This window comes from Oncorhynchus masou, chromosome 1 (assembly GCF_036934945.1).
Source record: "Oncorhynchus masou masou isolate Uvic2021 chromosome 1, UVic_Omas_1.1, whole genome shotgun sequence".
NCBI lineage: Eukaryota > Metazoa > Chordata > Actinopteri > Salmoniformes > Salmonidae > Oncorhynchus > Oncorhynchus masou.
The window spans coordinates 56,205,195-56,230,640 of NC_088212.1; the positions used below are offsets into that span (position 1 = coordinate 56,205,195).

Here is a 25,446-nt window from a genome sequence, read left to right on the forward strand (position 1 = left end):
GAGACAGAGACAAACCTAAAAACAAGTTGTTAGATGTCATTTGGAGTAAGATATGTTTGTGTGTGTTGTTTGTTAGTGAGTGATCACGATCATACTCAGTTCCCGTGTGTGTGTGTGTGTGCGCGTGTGTGTGTAATGTGCATGTGTGAGTGTGCATGTCTACGAAAGCACATACCCAGTTCTTCTTGTTCTTCTTCTTGTTCTTAGCGTCGGCGTCCATGTTGGATCCCACACTGGAGTGGCTGGTTGCACTGGCAATGCTGCTGACGCTGTCTGACGAGTGCTGTCTCCTCATCCGTAGGTCTGGCTGCTGCTGCTGCTGCTGCAGGGAGCTGCCATTACTACCACCACCACCTGAGAAAGAACCTGAGAAAGAGGGAAGGAGAGGGAGAAGGTTTAGAGAGAGAGACTTGTTTGAAAGACTCGGAAAGAATACAGTATCACAACATTGGGGGAAGTCTATAAGTTCACTTTTCCCTTGCCAGGTGTAAGCTTCAAGGTAGAGTCAGTGATATGATGTAGATGCATAAAATAAAGAGCATAGTGCAGGGTTCCCCAACTGGTGGGGCGCGGGTGATTTTATTTGGCCCCCCGAGTTTTCTGAGCATGTTTGGGACATAAAAGACTGTAAAAATACAGTAGCAGAAAATCATCTCCAAGTGATTTTCATTTTGGAAATCTGTTCTAAAGTATTCCCGTGTATGATAGACAGATACAGCACATTCGGAAAGTATTCAGACCCCTTTACTTTTTCCATTTTTGCAAATGTATTAAAAAAAAAAAAAAAACAGATACTTTATTTACATAAGTATTCAGACCCTTTGCTATGAGACTCGAAGTTGAGCTCAGGTGCATCCTGTTTACATGGATCATCCTTGAGATGTTTCAACAACTTGATTGGAGTCCACCAGTTGTCAATTTAATTGATTGGACATGATTTGGAAAGGTTGGCCGCCCGGCTAAACTAAACAATTGGTGGAGAAGGGCCCTGATCAGGGAGTTGACCAAGAACCTGATGGTCACTCTGACAGAGCTCCAGAGTTCCTCTGTGGAGATGGGAGAACCTTCCAGATGAGCAACCATCTCTGCAGCACTCCACCAATCAGGCGTTTATGGTAGTGTGGCCAGACGGAAGCCACTCCTCAGTAAAAGGCACATGACAGCACGCTTGGAGTTTGCCAAAAAGCACCTAAAGTACTCTCAGACCATGAGAAACAAGATTCTCTGATCTGATGAAACCAAGATTGAATTCTTTGGCCTGAATGCCAAGCGTCACATCTGGAGGAAACCTGGCACTATCCCTAAGGTGAAGCATGGTGGTTGCAGCATTAAGCTGTGGGGATGTTTTTCAGCAGCAGGGACTGGGAGACTAGTCAGGATCAAGGAAAATATGAATAAAGCATAGTACAGAGAGATCCTTGATGAAAACCTGCTCCAGAGCACTCAGGACCTCAGACTGGGCAGTGGGTTCCCCTTGCAACAGGACAACGACCATAAGCACACAGCCAAGACAACACAGGAGTGGCTTCGGGACAAGTGTCTGAATGTCCTCGAGTGGCCCAGCCAGACCCTGGTCTTGAACCCGATCGAACATCTCTGGAGAGACCAGAAAATAGCTGTGCAGCGACACTCCCCATCCGACCTGACAGAGCTTGAGAGAATCTGCAGAGAAGAATGGGAGAAACACCCCAAATACAGGTGTGCCAAGCTTGTAGTGTCCTAACCAAGAAGACTCGAGGCTATAATCGCTTCAACAAAGTACTGAGTCTGAATTGTATGTAAATGTGATATTTCAGCTTTTTATTTGTAATAACTTTGCAAAAATGTCTAAAAAACAGTTTTTGCTTTGTCATTATGGGGTATTGTGTGTAGATTGACAAGGAAAAAGTCAAAGGGTCTGAATACTTTCCAAATGCACTGTATCTGTGATCGTATACAAATGTAAGCTAGGTTTGAAAATATTCTGTTTTACTCAAATATTATATGCTTTCGCTTCTTGCGGTCAATTTGCAATCTACAAATGATTTGTAATTATGTTCCGGCCACCTGACCATCCGCTCAAGAAAAAAAATGTAGTTTACACCTGGCATAGTGGGTAGATTTACGCTACACCTAAGAGCTTTGAAGTGCGAGGCTTAACTTCTCTGCTGTTTTAGTCCCGTCGAAGTCTTGCATTTCGCTCATCATAATACACAACATGGCCAAAAGCATGTGGAACATCTCATCTCATGCTCGTCAAACATCTCATTCCAAATTCATGAAAATGAATATGGAGTTGGTCCACCCTTTGCTGCTACAACAGCCTACATTCTTCTGGGAAGGCTTTCCACTAGATTTTGGAACATTGCTGCGGGGACTTGCTTCGATTCAGCCACGAGCGTTAGTGAGGTCAGGCACTGATGTTAGTCCTGGCTCGCAGTTAGCGTTCCAATTCATCCCAAAGGTGTTCGATGGGGTTGATGTCAGGGCTCTGTGCAGGCCAGATCTCGACAAACCATTTCTGTATGGACCTAGCTTTGTGTACGGGGGCATTGTAATGCTACAGCAGGAAAGGGCCTTTCCCAAATTGTTGCTACAAAGGGGCCTAGTCCGAACCACGAAAAACAACCCCAGACCATTTTTCCTCCTCCACCAAACTTTACAGTTGGTACTATGCATTGGGGTAGGTAGCGTTCTCCATGCATCCGCCAAACCCAGATCCGTCCCGTCAGACTTTCAGATGATGAAGTGTGATTCAGCACTCCAGAGAGCGCGTTTCCACTGCTCCAGAGTCCAATGGCGGCGAGCTTTACACCACTCCAGCCGACGCTTGGCATTGCGCATGATGATCTTAGCCTTGTGTGTGGCTGCTCGGCCATGGAAACCCATTTCATGAAGCTCCCGACAAACAGTTATTGTGCTGATGTTGCTTCCAGAGGCAGTTTGGAACTCAGTAGTGAGTGCTGCAACGGTGGACAGACGATTATTACTCGCATCAGCACTGTGAGTTTGTGTGGTCTACCACTTCGCTGTTGAGCCGTTGCTGCTCCTAGATGTTTCCACTTCACAATAATAGCACTTACAGTTGATCAGGGCAGGTCTAAGAGGGGCAAAAATTTGACGAACTGACTTGTTGGAAAAGTGGCATCCTATGACGGTGTCACGTTGAAAGTCACTGAGCTCTTCAGTACAGGCCATTCTACTGACAGTGTTTGTCTATGGAGATTGCATGGCGGTGTGCTCGATTTTATACAACTGTCAGAAACGGGAGTGGCTGAAATAGCCGAATCCACTCATTTGAAGAGGTGTCCACATACCTTTCTGTATATATAGTGGATCTGTGGTGCTGCTCGTGGAAACATAATTTATCTGAGTCTACTGTACCTTTAAGGTACTGTGAGAGGTTGTTGGTGTTATTGCTATGGTTGTGGTTCGGGTTCTCCTTACCTGTCCTGTTCTGTTTGCAGGTGAACTCAGGTGTGTTGATGACTCCGTTGATGGCGGCCTGGGCCACGTTGTTCTGTTTCTTCAGCAGCTCAATGTTCTTCCTCAGCTCGTTCAGCTCACAGTCCTGCAGGGGAAAACACATTTAGAACATTCAACAACATGCAACATGCAACATGATCACATTTTTATGTTTTGGGGATTTTCCTTTGGCCGAGATGAACATAATTAAATTCTGCCTTAAATGATGTCATGCTCTGCAATGACATGCCTCACCTTGTGCTCAGCGGTCATAGTGAGACTCTTCAGTCTGATGGTCATGTTACCCAGGCTCTGTTCAAATGCTGCCACCAGGTGAGCCTGCACAGGGAAATAACACAGGTTAGAATAAGTCAAACTATACTACAGCAATAAGGCCAGAGGAGGTGTGGTATATGGCCAATATACCACAGCTAAGGGCTGTTCTTAGGCTGAACACAGCCGTGGTTAATATGGACCATATACCACAAACCCCCGAGGTGCCTTATTGCTATTATAAACGGGCTACCAACGTAATTAGAGCATGTTTTGTCATACCCGTGGTATACGGTCTGATATATCACGGCTGTCAGCCAATCAGCATTCAGGGCTGGACCCACCCAGTTTATAATTCTACTCACAGGTTCAAAGAGGTCATATTATAGTTCAACTTAGATTGGATGGCCAAAGATCCTTCAGAAGCGGTTACTGTCAAAGCATGAGAGTGACGAGCGCAACAGTAGCTGCATTCCCAGATGACCTGCTTCAAGGACAGAGCTAGTAGCCGATAAGACAAAAGCAACTGCCAGGAATCCGAGCCAAGTTACCGAATAACAACAGTTACAACATCTCAAAACCAACAGCTTATTCGGTGCACTGATTAGCCTACATTCCAGTTAAAGACTAGAAGTCAAAGCAACAAAAAAAACTACGAAAAACAGCAAATGCTACATATCATAATAACCAACTCTGTCAGTCGCACAACTTCAAAATGTCTCAAAAAGCGGAAAATCCTCTAAATCTGGGCTTAAATCCTCTCACACCTCTCTAATAGATGTGTCCACACCAGAGCTTTGGTCGACAGGGTCTGGCAGTTCGCCTCTGAGTGGCGGTGCCGGATGGCTTCTCCTCCTGGAAGGGTAGTGGTTCAGGGGGAGCCAGATGCCCTCTGTGCCCGCTCTGGGGTATGGTCTGCTGGACGCCATGGCCAGGAAGGCTGGATGCTAACAATGCTAAAGCTACAGCACTGACTCTGTGGCTGTTTAGTACCTCTTCTCCCCCGACACACGAACCGGGTCTATTCTCTCCCGTGTCTAAGAACTAAGACAGAGTGTCTGGGTGGGTGAGAGAGAGAGAGAGTGCATGGAGGGTTGAAGGGGAATGAGAGGGACGGCGAGACAGTGGGGAGACAGAAGTGGTATCTGGGTGACGATAGACTCCTCCCAATGGTGATAAAAAGGAGAGACAAGGTAGACCCGGAGACCTTGAACAACCGCAAGTTGAGATACTGCAGCTAAACATAGACGACAAGACCGGCTTTGAGCAGTGTGAGAAAAGCTCTCATTGAACGTGTGCTGACAGTTAACACAGCCACAACGGCCTCGGATGAAACCCAAACATGACATCACCCCCCCCCCCGGAAAAAAAGTATAATTGTAGACCACTGTGTGAAGACCTTCATCACCCAAGAACGTTTAATCTCCTCTGTCTAGGATGCTCTGTGTAGTTAACCCCTACGCTACACGCTGGTCAATAAAAACGTACATACACCACTGAACATGCAGGGAGGCACGAACACACCTGTTGTGGCCTACAGTGGGGCAAAAAAGTATTTAGTCAGCCACCAAAAAGATGAGAGGCCTGTAATTTTCATCATAGGTACACTTCAACTATGACAGACAAAATGAGAGAAAACAAATCCAGGTCTGTGAGAGCCAGAAATCTTGTTTGTTTGTAGGTGACCAAATACTTATTTTCCACCATAATGTGCAAATAAATTCATTACAAATCCTACAATGTGATTTTCTGGATTTTTTTTCTCATTTTGTTTGTCATAGTTGAAGTGTACCTATGATGAAAATTACAGGCCTCTCATCTTTTTAAGTGGGAGAATTTGCACAATTGGTGGTTGACTAAATACTTTTTTGCCCCACTGTATATTGACCCACTGTTGTTGTTATAAGAGTGAAAACTTTAAATAATTTATATGTTTATCCCCACTATAACCATAAAACAGAATGATATGCTTGGACTATAATCCTGCTTAATCTCGTAATATAATGATATCAACTGTAAACCCGAAAGATAAATTATAGGCAGCATTCGCAGCATAAACACTCAATGAGACTGTTACTCACAACATAGGAAATTCTCCTATCTTGAAACTCTGGGTGCGCTATTTCATTTTTGGATGAAAAACGTTCCCGTTTTAAACAAGATATTTTGTCACAAAAAGATGCTCGACTATGCATATAATTGATAGCTTTGGAAAGAAAACACTCTGAATTTTCCAGAACTGCAAAGATATTGTCTGTGGGTGCCCTAGAACGGGAGCTACAGGCAAAACCAAGATGAAACGGCAACCAGGAAACCAGCAGGATTTTTGAGGCTCCGTTTTCCATTGTCTCCTTATATGGCTGTGAATGCGAGAGGAATGAGCCTGCCCTTTCTGTCGTTTCCCCAAGGTGTCTGCAGCATTGTGACGTATTTGTAGGCATATCATTGGAAGATTGACCATAAGACCGACTACATTTTCCAGGTGTCCGCCCTGAGTCCTCCGTCGAAATTGGTGCGTCTTTTTCAGCTGCTGGTATTTTTCCATGCGATTCTGAGGGTTAAAGCAGGCTTCCACGAACTGCATATCAATGAAGAGATATGTGAAAAAACACCTTGAGGATTGATTCTAAACAACGTTTGCCATGTTTCGGTCGATATTATGTAGTTAATTCGGAAAAAGTTTGACGTTTTGGTGACTGAATTTTCGGTTCGTTTCGGTAGCCAAATGTGATGTACAAAACGGAGCGATTTCTCCTACACAAAGATTCTTTCAGGAAAAACTGAACATTTGCTATGTAACTGAGAGTCTCCTCATTGAAAACATCCGAAGCTCTTCAAAGGTAAATGATTTTATTTATTTGGTTATCTGGTTTTTGTGAAAATGTTGCGTGCTAAATGCTACTCAAAATGCTAAGCTAGCTTAGCATACTCATACACAAATCAGTGATTTGCTATGGTTCAAAAGCATATTTTGAAAATCTGAGATGACAGTGTTGTTAAGAAAAGGCTAAGCTTGAGAGCAGGCGCATTATTTTCATTTTATTTGCGATTTTCAGAAATCGTTAACGTTGCGTTATGCTAATGAGCCTGAGGCTTTATTCACGATCCCGGATCCGGGATGGGGAGTATCAAGAGGTTAGAAAAACGGTCGTCTATCCGTGATGAACCGCCGCCTGCATGCGGAGCTTACATAGCCTACCACGCTGCTCAATTTGTTCGGCCTCGTTGACGTCGACGGACACACTTCTTTGTCTCCTTTGGGTCTGTGAAACGACGTAGTGATCCTCTCGCAGTAACCCAGAACACGGCAGGATATTGCCACGAGTATTTCAGTCCCCGTTTCATGCACATATGCCCTCACCTCCGTGAACGCATTTCTCTTGTCCTGAATCTTGGAAAAGTCCAGGAAAAACTCCACCTTTGTCCCTTTCGAGTGAAAAGTCCTGAGTTCTTTTGCTCTGAACCAGACTTTCTCCCTGTCGATGTATCGTAAGAATTTCACCAGGATAGTCCGGGGATTGCGTGGGGCTGGTCCTGGGCGCAGTGTCATTGGTGTCCGATTGCTCTCGATGGTCATGTTGTTAACATCCTCCGGTGTGTTATCGATTATGTTGCGTAAAACGTCTTTCACACAATCCTCCGTATTTATGTGGATTTTCGGGAACCCATCTGATCCGAAAGTGTTTTTCTCCTACAGTAATTTTCCTGTTATTGATGTCTTTTCGATCACAGTCCCCATTATTTCAACAGTGTCGTTTAGACAGGTGTTCTTGTCCTCCAAGATTGATATCCTCTCTTCTGCGTTTGTAACTTGGTTGTTAAGAGTATACACTTTCTTTTTTCGCCCCCTTTCTCTCTTCTGAGATTTTTTGTTCATTTTGCGAATCTCATTTCGAACTGCGTCAGGCTGTTCTTCGCCAACCATTTTCCTCGCTAGCAGCAGCTGCAAGTAGAGACCACACTTTCTAATATTTTTTTCCGTCAAAAGTGTGCTTTTGTGCGTTTCTAAGTCGTTTTTCCATGTGAGGAAGTCACCGCAACAGCCTTGGTGTTTACACATTAGTTTCTGTGTGTTTGTGTAGCCGCGTGTTTCCACATCTGTGTGAGGAGCCAGATCTCCCTCCTGTTGTACTTACATTAGCACTCAGCTGTGTCGTCAGGGCCGAGACTTTTTCCTGGGAGGCATCCAGATCTCTACGCAGCTTACGGATCTAAAAATAAAATCAAACATCAAAACACATCACCCAAAACACACCACCACCAAAAAACACACAACGGGCTGAGAAGGTTTGACAGGCTGAGAAAGTTTTGTAGGTGTGACAATACAAGGGAAAAATCTACCCTCTGATAGAAAGAGGTTAGGGAAAGGAAGCACCGTGTCATGGCTTCATAAAGGAGCACACAGGTGTCTGGAACAAGAGCTTGTTGTCACATGGTCACCCACAACACAGACATGTGTAACTAGATACAATGCTGAATACGCCCCCATGTTCCAGCATGTCATATGAAGAGAGAGAGAGAGAGAGAGAGAGAGAGAGAGAGAGAGAGAGAGAGAGAGAGAGAGAGAGAGAGAACGAAGAAAGGGGGAAAGAGTGCATTTCTTTACAAAGAAGGTGAAAGAGAGTTCAAGTCTTACCTCTGACTGGGATTTCTCTTCGGTCTGTGAAAACAAAATGAGAGAATGATTAGATGAGCTATATCGATTGACAGAAAGGAAAGCAGCATTATTCCAGCCAGGCCTGAAAGGAAGGGAAGAGGGAGGTGTAATTCTACAGCACCTGGGGCTAGCAGACTACACCAGCCCAGCATGGCTCCAGAACACTGTCTTCAGGCTCTGTATATTTTATCTAGCTCAAACTCCCTGATGATTTATAAGTTACAGAGACATGGTGATTAGAGATGTCTGGTGTAATAGGTCTGGAGAGCAGAGATCTATGCTCCTGGGAGGTGTCTAGAGTGTGTGTGTGTGTGTGTGTGTGTGTGTGTGTGTGTGTGTGTGTGTGTGTGTGTGTGTGTGTGTGTGTGTGTGTGTGTGTGTGTGTGTGTGTGTGTGTGTGTGTGTGTGTGTGTGTGTGTGTGTGTGTGTGTGTGTGTATATGTGTGTGTGTGTGTGTGTGTGTCTCTGCTGAGAGGTGTTGTCTCCCTGCACTCCACTCTGAACAATGGTAACACAGGAGAGCTTGGAAAACCACATACACACAAGTAGACATTATTGGCCTCATGCCCACCCACACACAGTGTAAACTGTATACACACACACAATGGCACAAGCATACATGCACGTAAACCCCGTACACACAGACCAGCCCATCACAAACAGTATATCACACAATCCCCCTCTTTACATGTACAGGTAAAAGTCTCAACACGGAGAGCCAGTCAGTACATTTTTCAAACCAAAATACCATTCTACCCTATTCTACTCCTACACATCTCTGTATCGTCTACCTGTGATTTGCTGTGCAGCGTGTGGGCGGTTGCTAGGCAAGCCCTGATGTCAACCCAAATAAAGAAAACTAGTAGTGACATAACAAACTGCAATTAATAATGTTTTTTTCCCCCTGGTCCCGCCTGTCTGTCTGGCGCTGTAATGGGTTTGCTTGTTAGAGCTAATAATGGTGTGTGTGTGTGTGTGTGTGTGTGTGTGTGTGTGTGTGTGTGTGTGTGTGTGTGTGTGTGTGTGTGTGTGTGTGTGTGTGTGTGTGTGTGTGTGTGTGTGTACATGTCTTCCTACTTTATCAAGATGCCAGAATGTTCTGACAAGGCAGGACAACAAGAACACATATTTTTCATGTCCTTAATTTGTTAAAAAGTTATTTTAGGCTTACGGGTTAGGTTTAGTGGTTAAGGTTAGGAGTTAGGGGTTAAGGTTCAATTACGGGTTAGGTTTAGGGTTAGGAGTTAGGGAAAACATGATTTTTTAAAATTGAAAATAAATGTTTCTCCCCAAAAAGTCCAGAAATTTCACAAAAACAAACTGTGTGTGTGTGTGTGCTTTGTTTCACTCTCGTGCACCTGAAGAAGTGTGAGGGGGTGGGGTGGGGGGGGGTGGTATAACAAAGTACAACCTGTCAACACAGTGTCTACACACACAGAAACAAAGCTGTCATTCACAGTTGCCTCCTAGAAACTGATCTAAGTTCAGTTTTGCATTTCCGTCCTAATGGTTAATGTTAGAGGTTGACGCATACTATTGAGGGCATAGCCAAACAATCTGAGACACACAAACAGACCTGTCTCTCGTATTCATCCCAGACAAAACAAAACTGACAGGAGAAGATATTTCTTGCGCTGTTCCCCCAAGTCAATAGCAGTCGATCAATAAACACATGACGGAGCTACAATTGCTATAGAATCATCATCCTTTTCACTGAATTGTCATTATCTTCACGACAAAAAATAATCTCAAAATGGAGGTGGAAAATTAACAAATCCCCAATCTGTCTGAATCTGGAAAATCCTCCTCTCCTCTTCCTCCATCCCATCCCTACCGTGCGTATGTCCCAAGCGGTGACCGTTCCTGTCATGGATAAAGTGGCCATCATCTTGACAGCTTCTGTAACTCCTCTCTCCTGAGTTATCTGCCACAGACCTGCTCTGTAGTTCCACCTTGTCTGAGAGCTCAGTCGCTCTCTTTTCCTTTCTCTTTCTCCAAACAGACCCGCCTCTACACCTGCTTTCGGGAGTGTACCTGTCAACGGGTAGGTGGAGTGGCCCACCCTAATAGAAAAACCCTTTACTGATTGGCTGGGCTGTGTGTGGGCGTGACTGGCCCGGATCTGAGTAAGAGCAGCCACCCCCTCGGTCTCAGATGAAGGATAAAAACTGCCCCTAAGCACAGATCTAGGATCAGCTTACCACAGCCAAATCCTAACGTTAACCATAGGAAGAGAAACACTTAACTGACAAGCAGAAACTCTATCCTGTCTCATATAAAGGACTCTGGTGACTTTATACCGTCAACAATTGATTTAAGATGAGCTTTCCCAACATCAACATAAATGCAGCAGACCACCTGGCCTGGTTATTTCGGAGTGGGGTCTTTATATGTGTTATTATTGTGGTATTAAACATCGACTACTACAACTCACGAATAAACATGATACAGTACATACTAATAAACATGAATAAACATATAGCTACATATACAGTAAAGCAGTAAACTGGTGGAGCAGTGGGGGCTCTACCATTAGAGCATTAGGAGCTATGTTAAATAGATGAAAACTTGAATCAAATAAAAAATATATAAACCATTTGTACCCACCGTAGAGTAGATAGAGGAGGTACTGGAGACCAGAGACAGGGAGGAGCCGTGAACTGCAGAGACAAAGCCACAGGACATAGAGGGATGAGGCCTCAGAACTGTACAGTGCATAACAAAACACACACAATCAGGTGATGTAGTAAACACACACACACACACACACACACACGTCAGACTCACTCACACTTACCCGCATGTTTGTGACCAAAAGAAGGAAAAATACGAAAGATATCTCCATGTAGAAAAACTACTGCACACCATAATACGCTTGAGCCCCGACAATCTCCCTAAGATGCAAATCCCATCTTCCACCACCCACCTCGCTCCATCCACCAGTCACCCTACCATTATCCACCTCCTCTCACTTGTCCTGACTCGACCAGCCGCCATGGTGGTGAAAGTCCTAATAACAGCCCTATAAAGATAACGTTACCACACACAGCGGTATACCGTGTGTGTGTGTTAGTGTGTATGTGTGTGTTAGTGTGTATGTGTGTGTTAGTGTGTGTGTGTGTGTTAGTGTGTGTGTGTGTGCATGTGTTAGTGTATGTGTGTGTTAGTGTGTGTGTGTGTGTGTGTGTGTGTGTGTGTGTGTGCACGTGTATGTGTTAGTGTATGTGTGTGTTAGTGTGTGTGTGTGTGTGTGTGTGTGTGTGTGTGTGTGTGTGTGTGTGTGTGTGTGTGTGTGCACGTGTATGTGTATGTGTTAGTGTATGTGTGTGTTAGTGTGTGTGTGTGTGTGTGTGTGTGTGCACGTGTATGTGTATGTGTTAGTGTATGTGTGTGTTAGTGTGTGTGTGTGTGTGTGTGTGTGCACGTGTCTAGCCTTCACACAGTACAGTACAGGGTTATGATGGGAGTGGTATTATCCTATTGGTTAACAACTCAGTCTCTGATCTTAACATCAAAGTCCAGACACAATGCCGTAAGAGCGTTTCCTGCATATAATAGGGTTCTATTTAATTCGGTGGTTTCCTGTCTACAGGCTAGAAGGATATGATCAGATAGAGATGGATTAGGCTATGATGTCATAGAAGAGACCAGGAAGTAGGTCTACGCATGAGATGGGTTTTCCCTAGATTATTTTCCGGGTGGGGGGGCAAAAGGTCTAAAGAAGTAAGGTGGTGCCCCGCCTATGTAATGGTAGGCAAACTGTCCTGAAAGTTCCATTCAAAGAAGAGTTCTACTTGAATCTGGCGATCCTAGAAATCACTGACTTATCCTATGTGTGTGTGTGTGGGGGGGCACTACATTTCTAGGTTCTAGGTCAAGTGGTCGTCTTACATAGGGCAACTTAAACAAAGTGTGCAGGTATACTGTTTATGTCCCAGTTCACATTTGATAACACTAAAGTAACTATGCCGGGAGAACATATGAACACACACACAACACACACATAAACTAATATGAACACATAGACACACACAGTAATCCAATCCCATGGGTAGACACACACACACACACACACACACACACACACACACACACACACACACAACAAACATACGGTTTCCTGCACGTCCTCATGTTTCCTGTAATTATTCAATTTTTTTTTAAACCCCGGAGGGAAGAAGGGAATTGAGAAGAGAGGAGCGAAAAGAGAGAGCAAGAGAAAGGGCACAACAGAGGATAAAACAGTGGCACTGGAGGGCCTGTATAATAATATTTGGTGGGAGCGTGTGAGGATCGACTGGATTCTTAATGAGGCCATGTACACTTTATCCAGAGGGCATTTACAAACCTGGTTTTGGTGTCACTTGGTTCACTGCTTCTTATTCTCTCTCTATCCCTCTACCCCCTGGTCCAGTATAGTGGAGATTGTAGACTATAAAAGTGCACAATAGAGACCCATGCACCAAAGTATTTGTGTCAGACACACACACACACACACACACACACACACACACACACACACACACACACACACACACGTGGGTGAGTTGCTGCTCTCATTGCTTAATTCAACGCAGCTCTATTCAGTCAGGAGCCAAAAGCACTGATGCATGAGTCTTAGGCTGTTTTCTTGTCTCCTCTCCCTCCAGGTTCTTCCTCAAGTTCTTCCTGAGGCGCAACCAGAACTGCCAAAAGAATACAGGGAACCCACGATACATGAGATGCTTTCAGGTGGGAGAGAGAGAGCCGTAAAATCTCATCTGACATAATTTCTTTAGACCAGGGCTCTCCAACCCTGTAGCTACCGTCCACACTCACCGTGGTTGACACCACCACCTGGGAAGGACAAAGGAGAGCCATGTCCATCTAAGGATTTGAGATTTTATGATGAGTAATCATCTCTCTGTCTTGTCGCTTCCCTCCCTCCCTCTTCTCTCTTTACTCACCCTCCTCAAAGCCCTCTCTGAAGGAACCAGAGCGGCTCATGGTGCGAGTCTTCTCGTCCAATGACACGCAGGAGTTCCTCAGGCGGGTGTCACCACAGGGGTCAAAGGTGGTGTCCTGATTGGTCAGACTGTTGTTCCGGAGGCTGGCCAGGTTTATCTGAGCAGCTGTGGTGGGGCTACCTGCTGCAAGGGACACCACTATACAGGTGAGTTTACACACACACACACACACACACACACACACACACACACACACAGAAACACACACGAACAGTGGCTTGTATGTATTTATAGGTCATACCGAGCTGTCCAAAGTTGAAGCGTGTCCCGGAGGGTGAGGTGAGGCTGGATCCAGGTGAGAAGGGAGAGTTACTGGTTGAGTCCTGCAGCCCGCCCTGCGAATGGAAGCGCAGCCAATCACGCGCCGCCTCCTCATGACCTCGCAGCTGGGGTGATGGGGCATACCTGCAGTGCCAAACACAGAGGTTCATAAGTTGCCGGGTAAAGGTTACGTGAGTAGGTTGCAAAACTGGTGCGGTTTCTACCGTCTGTTTTAATCTTTACCAGGCAGAACTTGATTCGTCATATGGTGATTGTATTTTTACCAAGAGCACCTGATGAATATGTCCCGAGTAAATTTCACATAACGCACAAGCACTTTTCCTCAACCCGAGAGCAACACACAAATCAAGCGGACAGTCAACAGAAATCCAAAAACGGTAGAGACAGGTGACGTTGCGTGACGTGCCGTGGCGCTGATGCGCAACACAAAATTTGTGCCAAGTGCAAAAATAAAGAATAACCACAATCACCAGCATTGCATGAGTTGAAGCTGTGAGAAAGGGACAGAGAGAGGGAAAGCGATAGGGACGGTGCTAAGCTTGGCAGACAGTGCCTGAGTGATCTTACAGTAGGTACCTGAGTCCCTTCTTGGGCAGAGTGTTTCTATCACTGTGTGGACCCCTGTGAGATCGGCAGAGAAAAACACTTCAGGGAGAGGGGAAGAAAGGAGGAGAGGAAAGGAGGAATCTGGATAGTGAGCAATCTAGCTATTGCAATTGTAAAAAATATATACAGTACTGGTCAAATGTTTGGACACACCTACTCACTCAAGGGTTTGTCTTTATTTGTACTATTTTCTACATTGCAGAATAATAGTGAAGACAGCAAAACTATAAAATAACACATATGGAATCATGTTGTAACCCCCCCCCCAAAAAAAAGTGTTAAACTGATCAAAATATATTTTTGATTTTAGATTCTTCAAAGTAGCTACCCTTTGCCTTGATGACAGCTTTGCACACTCTTGGCATTCTCTCATCCAGCTTCACCTGGAATGCTTTTCCAACAGTCTTGAAGGAGTTCCCACACATGCTGAGCACTTGTTGGCTGCTTTTCCTTCATTCTGCGGTCCAACTCATCCCAAACCATCTCAATTGGGTTGAGGTCAGGTCATTGTGGGGGCCAGGTCATCTGATGCAGCACTCCATCACTATCCTTGTTCAAATAGCCCTTACACAGCCTGAAGGTGTGTTGGGTCATTGTCCTGTTGAAAAACAGATAGTCCCACTAAGTGCAAACCAGCTGGGATGGCGTATCACTGCAGAATACTGTGCTAGCCATGCTGGTTAAGAGTGCCTTAAATTCTAAATAAATCACTGACAGTGTCACTAGCAGAGCACCCCCACACCATCACGCCTCCTCCTCCATGCTTCACGGTGGGAACCAAACATGCGGAGATCATCCGTTCACCCACTCTGCGTCTCACAAAGACATGGTGGTTGGAAAGAAAAATCTCAAATTTGGACTCCGCAGACCAATTGCTCGTGTTTCTTGGCCCAAGCAAATCTCTTCTTCTTATCAGATCAAAAAAATTTATTGGTCACATAAACATGGTTAGCAGATGTTATTGAGAGTGTAGCGAAATGCTAACACTTCTAGTTTCGACGGTGCAGCAATATCTAACAATTCCAACTACCTAATACACATAAATCTAAGTAAAAGAATGGAATAAGAATATACACATATAAATATATGGATGAGCAATGACAGAGTGGCATAGGCAAGATGCAATAGATGGCATAAAATACAGTATATAAAATTGGAAGTTGTAAGTTTACATACACCTTAGGCAAATACATTTAAACCAAGTTTATCACAATTCCTGACATTTAATCTTAGTAAACATTCCCTGTCTTAAGGTCAGTTAGGATGACCACTTTACTTTAAGAATGTGAAATGTCAGAATACTAGTAGAGAGAAGGATTTATTTCAGCTTTTATTTCTTTCATCACATTCCCAGTGGGTCAGAAGTTTACATACACAATTCATGTTTGGTAGCATTGCCTTTAAATTGTTTAACTTGGGTCAAACGTTTCGGGTAGCCTTCCACAAGCTTCCCACAATAAGTTGGGTACATTTTGTCCCATTCCTCCTGACAGAGCTGGTGTACATGAGTCAGGTTTGTAGGCCTCCTTGCTGCATACGCTTTTTCAGTTCTGCCCACAAGTTTTCTATAGGTTTGAGGTCAAGGCTTTGTGATGGCCACTCCAATACCTTGAATTTGTTGTCCTTAAGCCATTTTGCCACAACTTTAGAAGTATGCTTGGGGTCATTGTTCATTTGGAAGACGCATTTGCGACCAAGCTTTAACTTCCTGACTGATGTCTTGAGATGTTGCTTCAATATATCCACATAATTTTGCTTCTTCATGATGCCATCTATTTTGTGAAGTACACCAGTCCCTCCTGCAGCAAAGAACCCCCACATCATGATGCTGCCACCCCCGTGCTTCACAGTTGGGATGGTGTTCTTCGGCTTGCAAGCCTCCCCCTTTTTCCTCAAAACATAATGGTCATTATGGCCAAAAAGTTAGATTTTTGTTTCATCAGACCAGAGGACATTTCTCCAAAAAGTAAGATCTTTGTCTCCATGTGCAGTTGCAAACCGTAGTCTGACTTTTTTGTGGCGGTTTTGGAGCAGTGGCTTCTTCCTTGCTGAGCGGCCTTTCAGGTTATGTTGATATAGGACTTGTTTTACTGTGGATATAGATACGTTTTATACCGGTTTCCTCAGCATCTTCACAAGGTCCTTTGCTGTTGTTCTGGGATTGATTTGCACTTTTCTCATCAAAGTACGTTCATCTCTAGGAGACAGAACGTGTCTCCTTCCTGAGCGGTATGACGGCTGCGTGATCCCATGGTGTTTATACTTGCGTACTATTTTTTGTACAGATGAACGTGGTACCTTCAGGCATTTGGAAATTGCTCCCAAGATGAACCAGACTTGTGGAGGTCTACAAGGTCTAGGCTGATTTCTTTTGATATTCCCATGATGTCAAGCAAAGAGGCACTGAGTTTAAAGGTAGGCCTTGAAATACATCCACAGGTACACCTCCAATTGACTCAAAAGTTGTCAATTAGCAGAAGCCAGGCTCTGATCAGGCCCTACACCCAAGCAAGGGCACTGCGTTCATCCACCTCTGGCCTGCTCGCCTCCCTACCATTGAGGAAGTACAGTTCCCGCTCAGCCCAGTCAAAACTGTTCGCTGCTCTGGCCCCCCAATGGTGGAACAAACTCCCTCACGACGCCAGGACAGCGGAGTCAATCACCACCTTCCGGAGACACCTGAAACCCCACCTCTTCAAGGAATACCTAGGATAGGATAAGTAATCCTTCTCACCCCCCCCTTAATGATTTAGATGCACTATTGTAAAGTGGCTGTTCCACTGGATGTCAGAAGGTGAATTCACCAATTTGTAAGTCGCTCTGGATAAGAGCGTCTGCTAAATGACTTAAATGTAAATGTAAATGTAAGCTTCGAAAGCCCTGACATAATTTTCTGGACATTTCCAAATTGTTTAAAGGCACAGTCAACTAAGTGTATATAAACTTCTGATTCACTGGAATTGTGATACAGTGAATTATAAGTGAAATAATCTGTCTGTAAACAATTGTTGGAAAGATTACTTGTGTCATGCACAAAGTAGATGTCCTAACCGACTTGCCAAAACTATAGTTTGTAAACAAGACATTTGTGGAGTGGTTGAAAAACGAGTTTTAATGACTCCAACCTAAGTGGATGTAAACTTCCGACTTCAACTGTACATATTATGAAAACTCTTCAAGTTACAATGTTTCCGTTATTAAGTCGTCATTTAACTTTGAATGACATCGCAAAATCAACATTCATTTTCATATTCCATCTATCATGGTTACCACCATTTTGGCTGATGAAATATGATGTCCCTAAGTCCATTTATTGCATGTTACAGTTCTGAGGCAGATTCTCCATAATGTAACAGAAAGACATTCCAGTCTCTCACATTAGAGACCAGAAAGGTGTTGGTCTGCTTGTGCCCTGCTTGTGTCCCCTCCCCATCAATCCCTCTGTACCTCTCCCCCTCTGCAGGACGGAGAGATGTCTAACTGTATCTGTGATCCACGGTAACCTGACACGAACAGGCCAGTCATGACAGCATCTAATCAAATGGCTACCCAGACGATTTGCACTGCTGCCCCCCCCCCACGCTGCAGCTACTCTCTGTTATTATCTATGCAGTCACTTTAATAACTCTACCTACATGTACATATTACCTCAATTACCTCGACCAACTGGTGCCTCCGCACATTGACTCTGTACCGGAACCCCCTGTATATAGCCTCGCTATTGTTATTTCACTGCTGCTCTTTAATTATTTGTTATTTGAATTAATTTTATACAATGGAGAAAATAGTTGTTTTTTTAAAGAAAGGAGAAAAACCCTGGAATGAGTAGACGTGTCCAAACTTTTGACTGGTACTGTATATGCCATCGCTTTTCAGAAAAATATAAGTTTGTGGCAACACATCTTAGCATAGTATCATGTCATAGCAGTGACAGGTGTTTTAAAATATCAAGCCACAAGATGGCAGCATATAAACAGCGATGGGGAACTGGGAGAAAGCGCTGTAGGGGGAACAAAAGCCTGCATCAACACAGCACACACACACACACACACACACACACACACACACACACACACACACACACACACTCACGCACACCGCCACTAAGAAGGAGCCCCACACACAAGCACTTTTACCTTTCCTGTTTCCGAGGTAAGGTATTTCGGTTGAATTTAGGGCTAGCGGAGGGGGAGGACAGGGGGCTGATGGGAAAAGGGGGGGGGCACAACAGACAAAGAGAGAAAGAACTTTAGAAAGAAAAGAGAGGGAGAAGAATCCTCTGAAGGAGAGAGACACATTTGAGTCCAACCGTTGCCACAAGCAAAATCACCACCTGCAGCTCACCAATGAATCTCATCTACTAGTCTAGTAAGGAAAGATAATGAGATGTGTCAGAGAAGGTAGCACCAGAATAGATCTGTAATGACATAGCATTAATGACATAGCATTAAGGCATACCTTAGACAATGCTTCCCATGGAGATGCTTGGATTTTATCTCTGGTGATAATATGGCTGACACATTCTGGTCGTATACACATTCATGTATGCAGGAACGTTGCATAATGACACATTGAACAAACACAATATGACCGTGCATGCAATGGCAAAATCAGACAGGTTACTTGTTTTTCTGTCCAATATAAAGACGTAGCGACCAAGATCAGAGAAGATTCCCCCAACATCCCACTCTTACCACTCAAACCCTCCCTCCCATCCCTCCTTCCTTCCACCCTTCCGTCCTCACCTCTCAGACATGCCCGTCTTGATGCTGCTGGTCCTGCCCAGAGCCGAGAGGGTGTCCTCCCTGCTGTCCCTTCCTCCGTGCCCAGCGCTGCTCACGCTCATGTCGATGGACTCGCTGCTGGTGTGCATGCTGCTGACCGAGGGGTAGCCCAGGCTTCCCGCCCCGCCACCATGCCCGCCCAGGGTACCCTCCCTGCTCTGGGCAGAGGAGCCAGTGCTCGTGGTGGTGCCCCATGTCAGGCTGTTGGAGGGCCCCGTGGAGGAGTAGACAGAGCCGGGGCTGGACGCACTCTGGGGGACACGGGAGGAATTGTGGATTTATCAAGTGATTTTCCATGTTATGCTTCGTGATTATGCTTCCACTCGCCAAGGTCAAATCATATGTCTGCTGCATTCTTGCAGTGTTCTTCATATTACGATCTGCTGTCGCTAGCTATCATAGCCAACTACCTTACCACAGGGCTACCTATCGTGATCGGGCGCTGGTAGATAAGGTTAGCTATTTTCTTGTTTGTGCAAGTATAAACTCTGGACCATGATGCTTATCAAGAGGCTGCAAAGATATTACCAGATCATTTCATATGATTAGGCTCATCTCCCTATCTCACCTGTTCGCTACCCAGCGTGCTATGGCCCGTGCTCAGGTTTCGTCCTCCGTACAGGGGGCTGCTGCCCTCGCTCTCCACCCCAACACCTCCAGGGGAGTCCAGGGCAGCGTGGGTAGCGTGAGGGTTGGAGATCACCGTTGAGTTCTTCATGTTCTCTGCTGTGGTGACCGGAGCCTGCTTACTGGGCTTACCACCAAACAACCTGAAGAGAGATAGAGAGGGAGAAGAGAAGGAGAAAGTTGAAAAGGATTCAAATATATATATATTTACCCTACCTCTTCAAAGAGTATCTTAAATAATCCCACCAAAAGCCCTTTGTGAACTAACACTTGCGCTTTACTCTTCCCTCTTACTAGCTCTGACTTTGCTGATAGCTACTTTGTTAAGGTAAATACGTGGATTCGGCTATTTCAGCCACACCCGTGGCTGACAGGTGTATAAAATCGAGCACACCGCCATGCGATCTCCATAGACAAACATTGTCAGTAAAATGGCCTGTACTGAAGAGCTCAGCGACTTTCAACGTGGCACCGTCATCGGATGCCACCTTTCCAACAGGTCAGTTAGTCAAATTTCTGCCCTGCTAGAGCCGCCCCGATCAACGGTAAGTGCTGTTATTGTGAAGTGGAAACATCTAAGAGCAACAACGGCTCAGCCGCGAAGTGGTAGGCCACACATGCTCACAGAACAGGACCGCCGAGTGCTGAAGCAAGTAACACTCACTGCCGAGCTCCAAACTGCCTCTGGAAGTAACTTCACCACAATAACCGTTTGTCGGGAGCTGCATGAAATGGGTTTCCGTGGCCCGAGCAGCAGCACACAAGCCTAAGATCACCATGTGCAATGCCGAGCGTCTGCTGGAGTGGTGTAACGCTCGCAGCCATTGGGGGCATTGTCTTGCTGAAACAGGAAAGGACCTTCCCCAAACTGTTGCAAAAAAGTTGAAATCACAGAACTGTCTAGAATGTCATTGTAGGCTGTAGCGTTAAGATTTCCCTTCACTGGAACTAAGGGGCCTAACCCGAACCATGAAAAACAGCCCCAGACCATTATTTCTCCTCCACCAAACTTTACGGTTGGCACTATGCATTGCCCCCATGCACAACGCAAGGTCCATTCAGAAATGGTTTGTCGAGATCGGTGTGGAAGAACTTGATCTCAACCCCATCAAACACCTTTGGGATGAATTGGAGCGCGAGCAAGGCCTAATTGCCCAACATCTGTGTCCGACGTCACTAATGCTCGTGGCTGAATGGAAGCGTCCTCACAGCAATGTTCCAACATCTGGTGGAGAGCGGAGGCTGTTATGGCAGCAAAGTGGGGACCAAACTCCATATTAATGCCCACGATTATGGAATGAGATGTTCAATGGTCATGTAGTTTATGTGGTTCTCCCACCTAGCTATTTTAAGATGAACTATAAGTTGCTCTGGATAAGAACGTCTGCTAAATGTAAATGTAAAATATGTAGGTAGACAGACGCAGAGAGAGAGAGAGAGAGATACAAAACATGCAGAGAATAGTAGACACATTTCTGTTTTAAAGTCATTTCTAGTAAGCACCCCTATTGCACACTATAGAGTAAGTGCTTGGGGGATTATATCAAAGTAACTTTAGAAAAATGACATTAGCATACCCCATGACGTTAAGCCAAAAGACAGGGACCACGTCCCAAACGGCACCCTGATCCTTATTTAGTGCACTACATTTGTTACAGGGGCCCATTTGGGACATAGCCCAGAGTGTGTTGACTGTTAAGACGGTAGGCAGGGTGGTAATATAGAGCAGGATCTTCAAAGCCATATTACCCATAGAGATGAATGAGCCAGCCCAGCAGTGCTGAGGTAAGACTCTGCCTGTGTTACTGTGCATATATAAAGACTTGGCACTATGAAAAGTGTGGGCTCAGACCTGGCAGCTGAACAGAAATGCTGAAGGGTTAGTTTTCCTACAGTGGACAGACATGACCTTTGTGTTTGGATGTGAATGTGGGTGTGTGTGCGTGTTTGTTGCGTCGCACTAGGAACAGGTTTCAGACACTGTGCCGTAAATGGGTGTCATTAATGACCACACTTAAGTGTGAGTGACATAATATCTCTGCATCTGAGCGTGAGTGTGTGAGCCGGTTCACCTGCGCAGTGTGGGTGAGGCAACCTGCTGCCTCCCTGTGAGAGGTATGTTGGAAGCCCCTCCCCTCAGGTTGTCCACGCCCTCTGACACGCCCTTCTCTCGGTCCGTCTGATTGGCTAGCGAGACCCCAGTCCCACTTCCATTCATTTTCCCAGTGTTTCCCACGTCTCTGCTTTTACTGTGAGTGGTAACGGAAAGCACGGTCGCCTCGATGCTGCTGGTCGACGACCGGTTTCCGTTACGCGCGGCGGCGCCGGACCGGCTGGGTCTTGGAAGGCTCCGGTACTGCAGTGTGGAGCGGGCGCTCACCGAAAGGTACCCGTCGTCATGGTGACCTAGACCGGACGCCACATCTTGACCACCGACCTTTACCCCACCGGCTAGGGACCTCGTCCCTGACTTGGGCATCTTGCCAAGAGTCGCTGACCCGCTCGTGATGGTGGCGCCACTGGCGGTAACCATAGTAACCATCCCGGAACTCTGCTTCTTGAAGCCAAATGTGCTGGTGGGGGTGCGGGAGGTGAGTGTGTGTGACTGGGAGTGGGGTTCGGACAGGGAGTGCGGGTGTGACGCGCGGGCAGATGCAGCGGTGGAGGGGGCGTGCTTCTTGGCCTCGTCGTCACTGCTGCGTCCGGCGTCGGAGGGAGAGCTGTGGAGGCCGTCGGAGCGAGGGGAGAGGCGGCCCTTCTCGGACACCTTGACGTCGTCTGTTTTACCTGCACAGGAAGGGACATACAGCAGGGGTTAAAGTCAGAGGAGAGTTTGTCATAGTTGTGGAGTCTCAAAGGGTTAATGTACTCAAGATTCAGACCACCCGAGAGAAAATGACACGTAGAAACACACACACACACACACACACACACACACACACACACACACACACACACACACACACACACACACACACACACACACACACACCGGACGGACGGACATAAGGAGTTGCATTGCCAAAGACGAAGAAACCTGAACCCACACAGAAACACTGCCAGGAGAGAAAAAACCCTTACCTGTGCTGTGCGTTTTTATCGCAGTGGACCCTGACATACAAGTAGCTTTAGTCCTGGGGTTAGTCACCCCCACCTGAGCACTCATGCCCTTCCTCCAGGACCCTGTGTGTGTCATAGAGGGAGTCTTCCTTTGCGAGGTCACCTTGTCCGACTCGTCAGACAAGTCAGAGGGATTCCGGCGGGTCCACTTGGAGCCCTGGTCCATCCTGCTGACCCCGCTGTCCGACAACCCGTCTAACCTCCTGACCTCGTCACCTGACCAGGCGGGGCTCGGGTTGGTAGAGGCCGAGTGCTTCTCGGCGTCCGTCACGGGCTGGGGACACACAGAGGATGAGAGAAGAGTCACGATCTATTTTAGGGTGCGATGGCATGGGGAATATATGGGGATAAAATGAATGGCTAAATCGGGTTGAAGTTAGTAACTTCCGGAAGTGCCTATCGGGCCGTGATGATCGTGGCACGAGAGCATCCTGATTGTGGACAAAAACCAGAAAGCTCTTTGGGGCCTACCATAAGTGGAGCCCTACCCAGCATGCAATAACCTCAGCACTTTAGGGATCCAATGTGGAGACCGTTTCTATGGAAAGAGACTATATTCATCGAGGGCTGGGTCAAAGGTCAACTACCACTGGGAGAATGTGGCCTTTGGACAGCCTTTGTGTATCCTACATAAAATAACCACTTTAAATAAACAAGTGTTATTGCGTTATATTGGTTGTGCGTTATCCAGACATCCCGCCCCTTCCCAAAGCCACCCAAAACCAGCTGAGAGTAGAGTCACTTCTCAGACAGTTTCTCTGTTGCTTCTTACAAATTGGCATTTAATGACATGAACATGAACATTAGTCTAGTCGGTTCACAGGTCTGCCACCCAGAGCAATACCACAGGCTCATATTCCCTTCCAAACTGTGAAGGGAATACATCATTGACTCCGAGCTAAGGGGGAGAGAAGAGGGAGAGGGAGAGGAGAAAGAGGGCGGGAGGCGGGAGTGTGAGACTGTACTGCACCCGAGAGTCTATTTGTGTGTCCATTCAGAGCCTGGCGCTGTATGTGTGTGTGTGTGTGTGTGTGTGTGTGTGTGCGCGCGTCTAGCCTCCACACTGACCTGTCCGTTGAGGGCCTTGCGCTGTGCGGCCGGTGTGTTGGCGTAGGAGCTGATGGAGGAGCTGGTGTTGATGTCATCTGTGTCGATGGTGTCACTGATGCCACTGCTCACTGAGCTGCTGTCATCCCAACTGGAGAGAAAGAAGAAAAAAGAATGATTTATTTATGATTTCAACCAGGATAAAGAGAGGAGAGGTGCGATGCGAACCACAGCAAAGAGAAGAGAGGCAAGGACATACCCAGAAGGGATTAGTAAAAAAAAAAAAAAAAAAAAAAAAAATTGTACAAAATGTGCCTTTAAACAGATAGCTTGTTTGTAAACAGAGTTGAACAAGGGCTCAGTGTGTGGCTGAATGGACGCAACCTAAGCGGACTCTCCATTAAATCAGCGTTGCATTCTCTACTTTAGAGCCTTTAATTTGTTTCCAGGCGTGGAATCGGCTGAATATTGTGAATATTACACATTGCAATACCATACCTCTACGGAGCAACACATACGCCAGACCAGGGCTCTCCAACCCTCTTCCTGGAGAGCTACAGTCCTGTAGGGTTTTCCCTCCAACCCTAATCTAGCGCACCTGATTCTAATAATTATCTGGTTGATAAGCCCGAATCGGGTTGGAGCGAAAACCTACAGGAGGGTACCTCTTCCGGGAACATGGCTGGAAAGCGCTGCTCTAGACAGTAGACAGCAATGCGTCACTCGTTCTGGCTCTGATTGTCAAATCCCCATGACAGCGTAGACACCCTAATAGCCTAGCTAAAGCTACGTGACTGTACAAGCTGGCTGGTGAACCCACAGAGATAGGAGGGCTATTTTATGTACGGGCGTAATCCTGGGTGAATGGGCGAAAACGCGCCGTCTCGCTCTGCACCAGGGAGAAAAGCCCTGTTAAGAGGCAGGCTGAATTTCTGACACGGCTCACAGTCAGGTAACAGCATAAAGCCCCAAGCTGCCTCGGAATCTCAGTCTCTCTCTCTCTCACACACACACACACACACACACACACACACACACACACACACACACACACACACACACACACACACACACACACACACACACACACGCTGTCCATCAAACACAGGGGAGGAGACTAACGTTGAACAGGAAGGTTCACATGTGCATTGTTCACACACCAGTATTTAACCCAACTTTGAACAAATTTTACAGGCTGTGTTCGTCTATCCCCAACCCCGGGGGCAAATTGGGGGGGGGGGGGGGCAGAGGACGGGGACGGGAGGTGAGACCAGCAAGAGAGACTAGAGTGATCTCTAGGGAGACTATGGATGAGCCCGGACAAACATCAGTTTGAAAGGACCACAGGTAGGGCAAAGCGTTAAAAGCAGGCTCGACAACTATTGAGCACACGCACAAGCGCGCGGGTGCCCACACACACAAAACACACAGCCGCTATTGTATCCTGGTGTTTGGATTAGAGTCATCCAGAGACAGATCCATCACCTCTAATGCGACAGACATATCCTGGTGTTTGGATTAGAGTCATCCAGGGACAGATTCATCACCTCTAATGCGACAGACACACACAACCCTGTCGCTAAAGACACACACAACCCTG

General features: G+C 46.1%; 1 protein-coding gene across 4 annotated transcripts in view; it reads right to left on the reverse strand.

Moving 5' to 3' along the window:
• LOC135546497 (neuron navigator 2-like) overlaps positions 1–25,446 on the reverse strand; it is a 132,477-nt gene that overhangs the window by 14,899 nt on the left and 92,132 nt on the right. For 3 of the 4 annotated variants that reach the window (XM_064974981.1, XM_064974971.1, XM_064974990.1), the window contains 15 exons: positions 23,868–23,997; positions 22,761–23,073; positions 21,752–22,466; positions 19,621–19,822; positions 19,014–19,303; positions 18,405–18,470; positions 14,230–14,283; positions 13,622–13,785; positions 13,321–13,503; positions 10,982–11,034; positions 8,354–8,377; positions 7,854–7,928; positions 3,700–3,783; positions 3,427–3,550; positions 176–366 (listed from right to left, as the gene is read on the reverse strand). In XM_064974981.1, coding sequence (XP_064831053.1) covers positions 176–366; positions 3,427–3,550; positions 3,700–3,783; positions 7,854–7,928; positions 8,354–8,377; positions 10,982–11,034; positions 13,321–13,503; positions 13,622–13,785; positions 14,230–14,283; positions 18,405–18,470; positions 19,014–19,303; positions 19,621–19,822; positions 21,752–22,466; positions 22,761–23,073; positions 23,868–23,997 — 2,668 coding nt within the window. The remainder of the gene's footprint in view (positions 1–175; positions 367–3,426; positions 3,551–3,699; positions 3,784–7,853; positions 7,929–8,353; positions 8,378–10,981; positions 11,035–13,320; positions 13,504–13,621; positions 13,786–14,229; positions 14,284–18,404; positions 18,471–19,013; positions 19,304–19,620; positions 19,823–21,751; positions 22,467–22,760; positions 23,074–23,867; positions 23,998–25,446) is intronic. The other variant, XM_064974998.1, reaches the window with a different exon arrangement.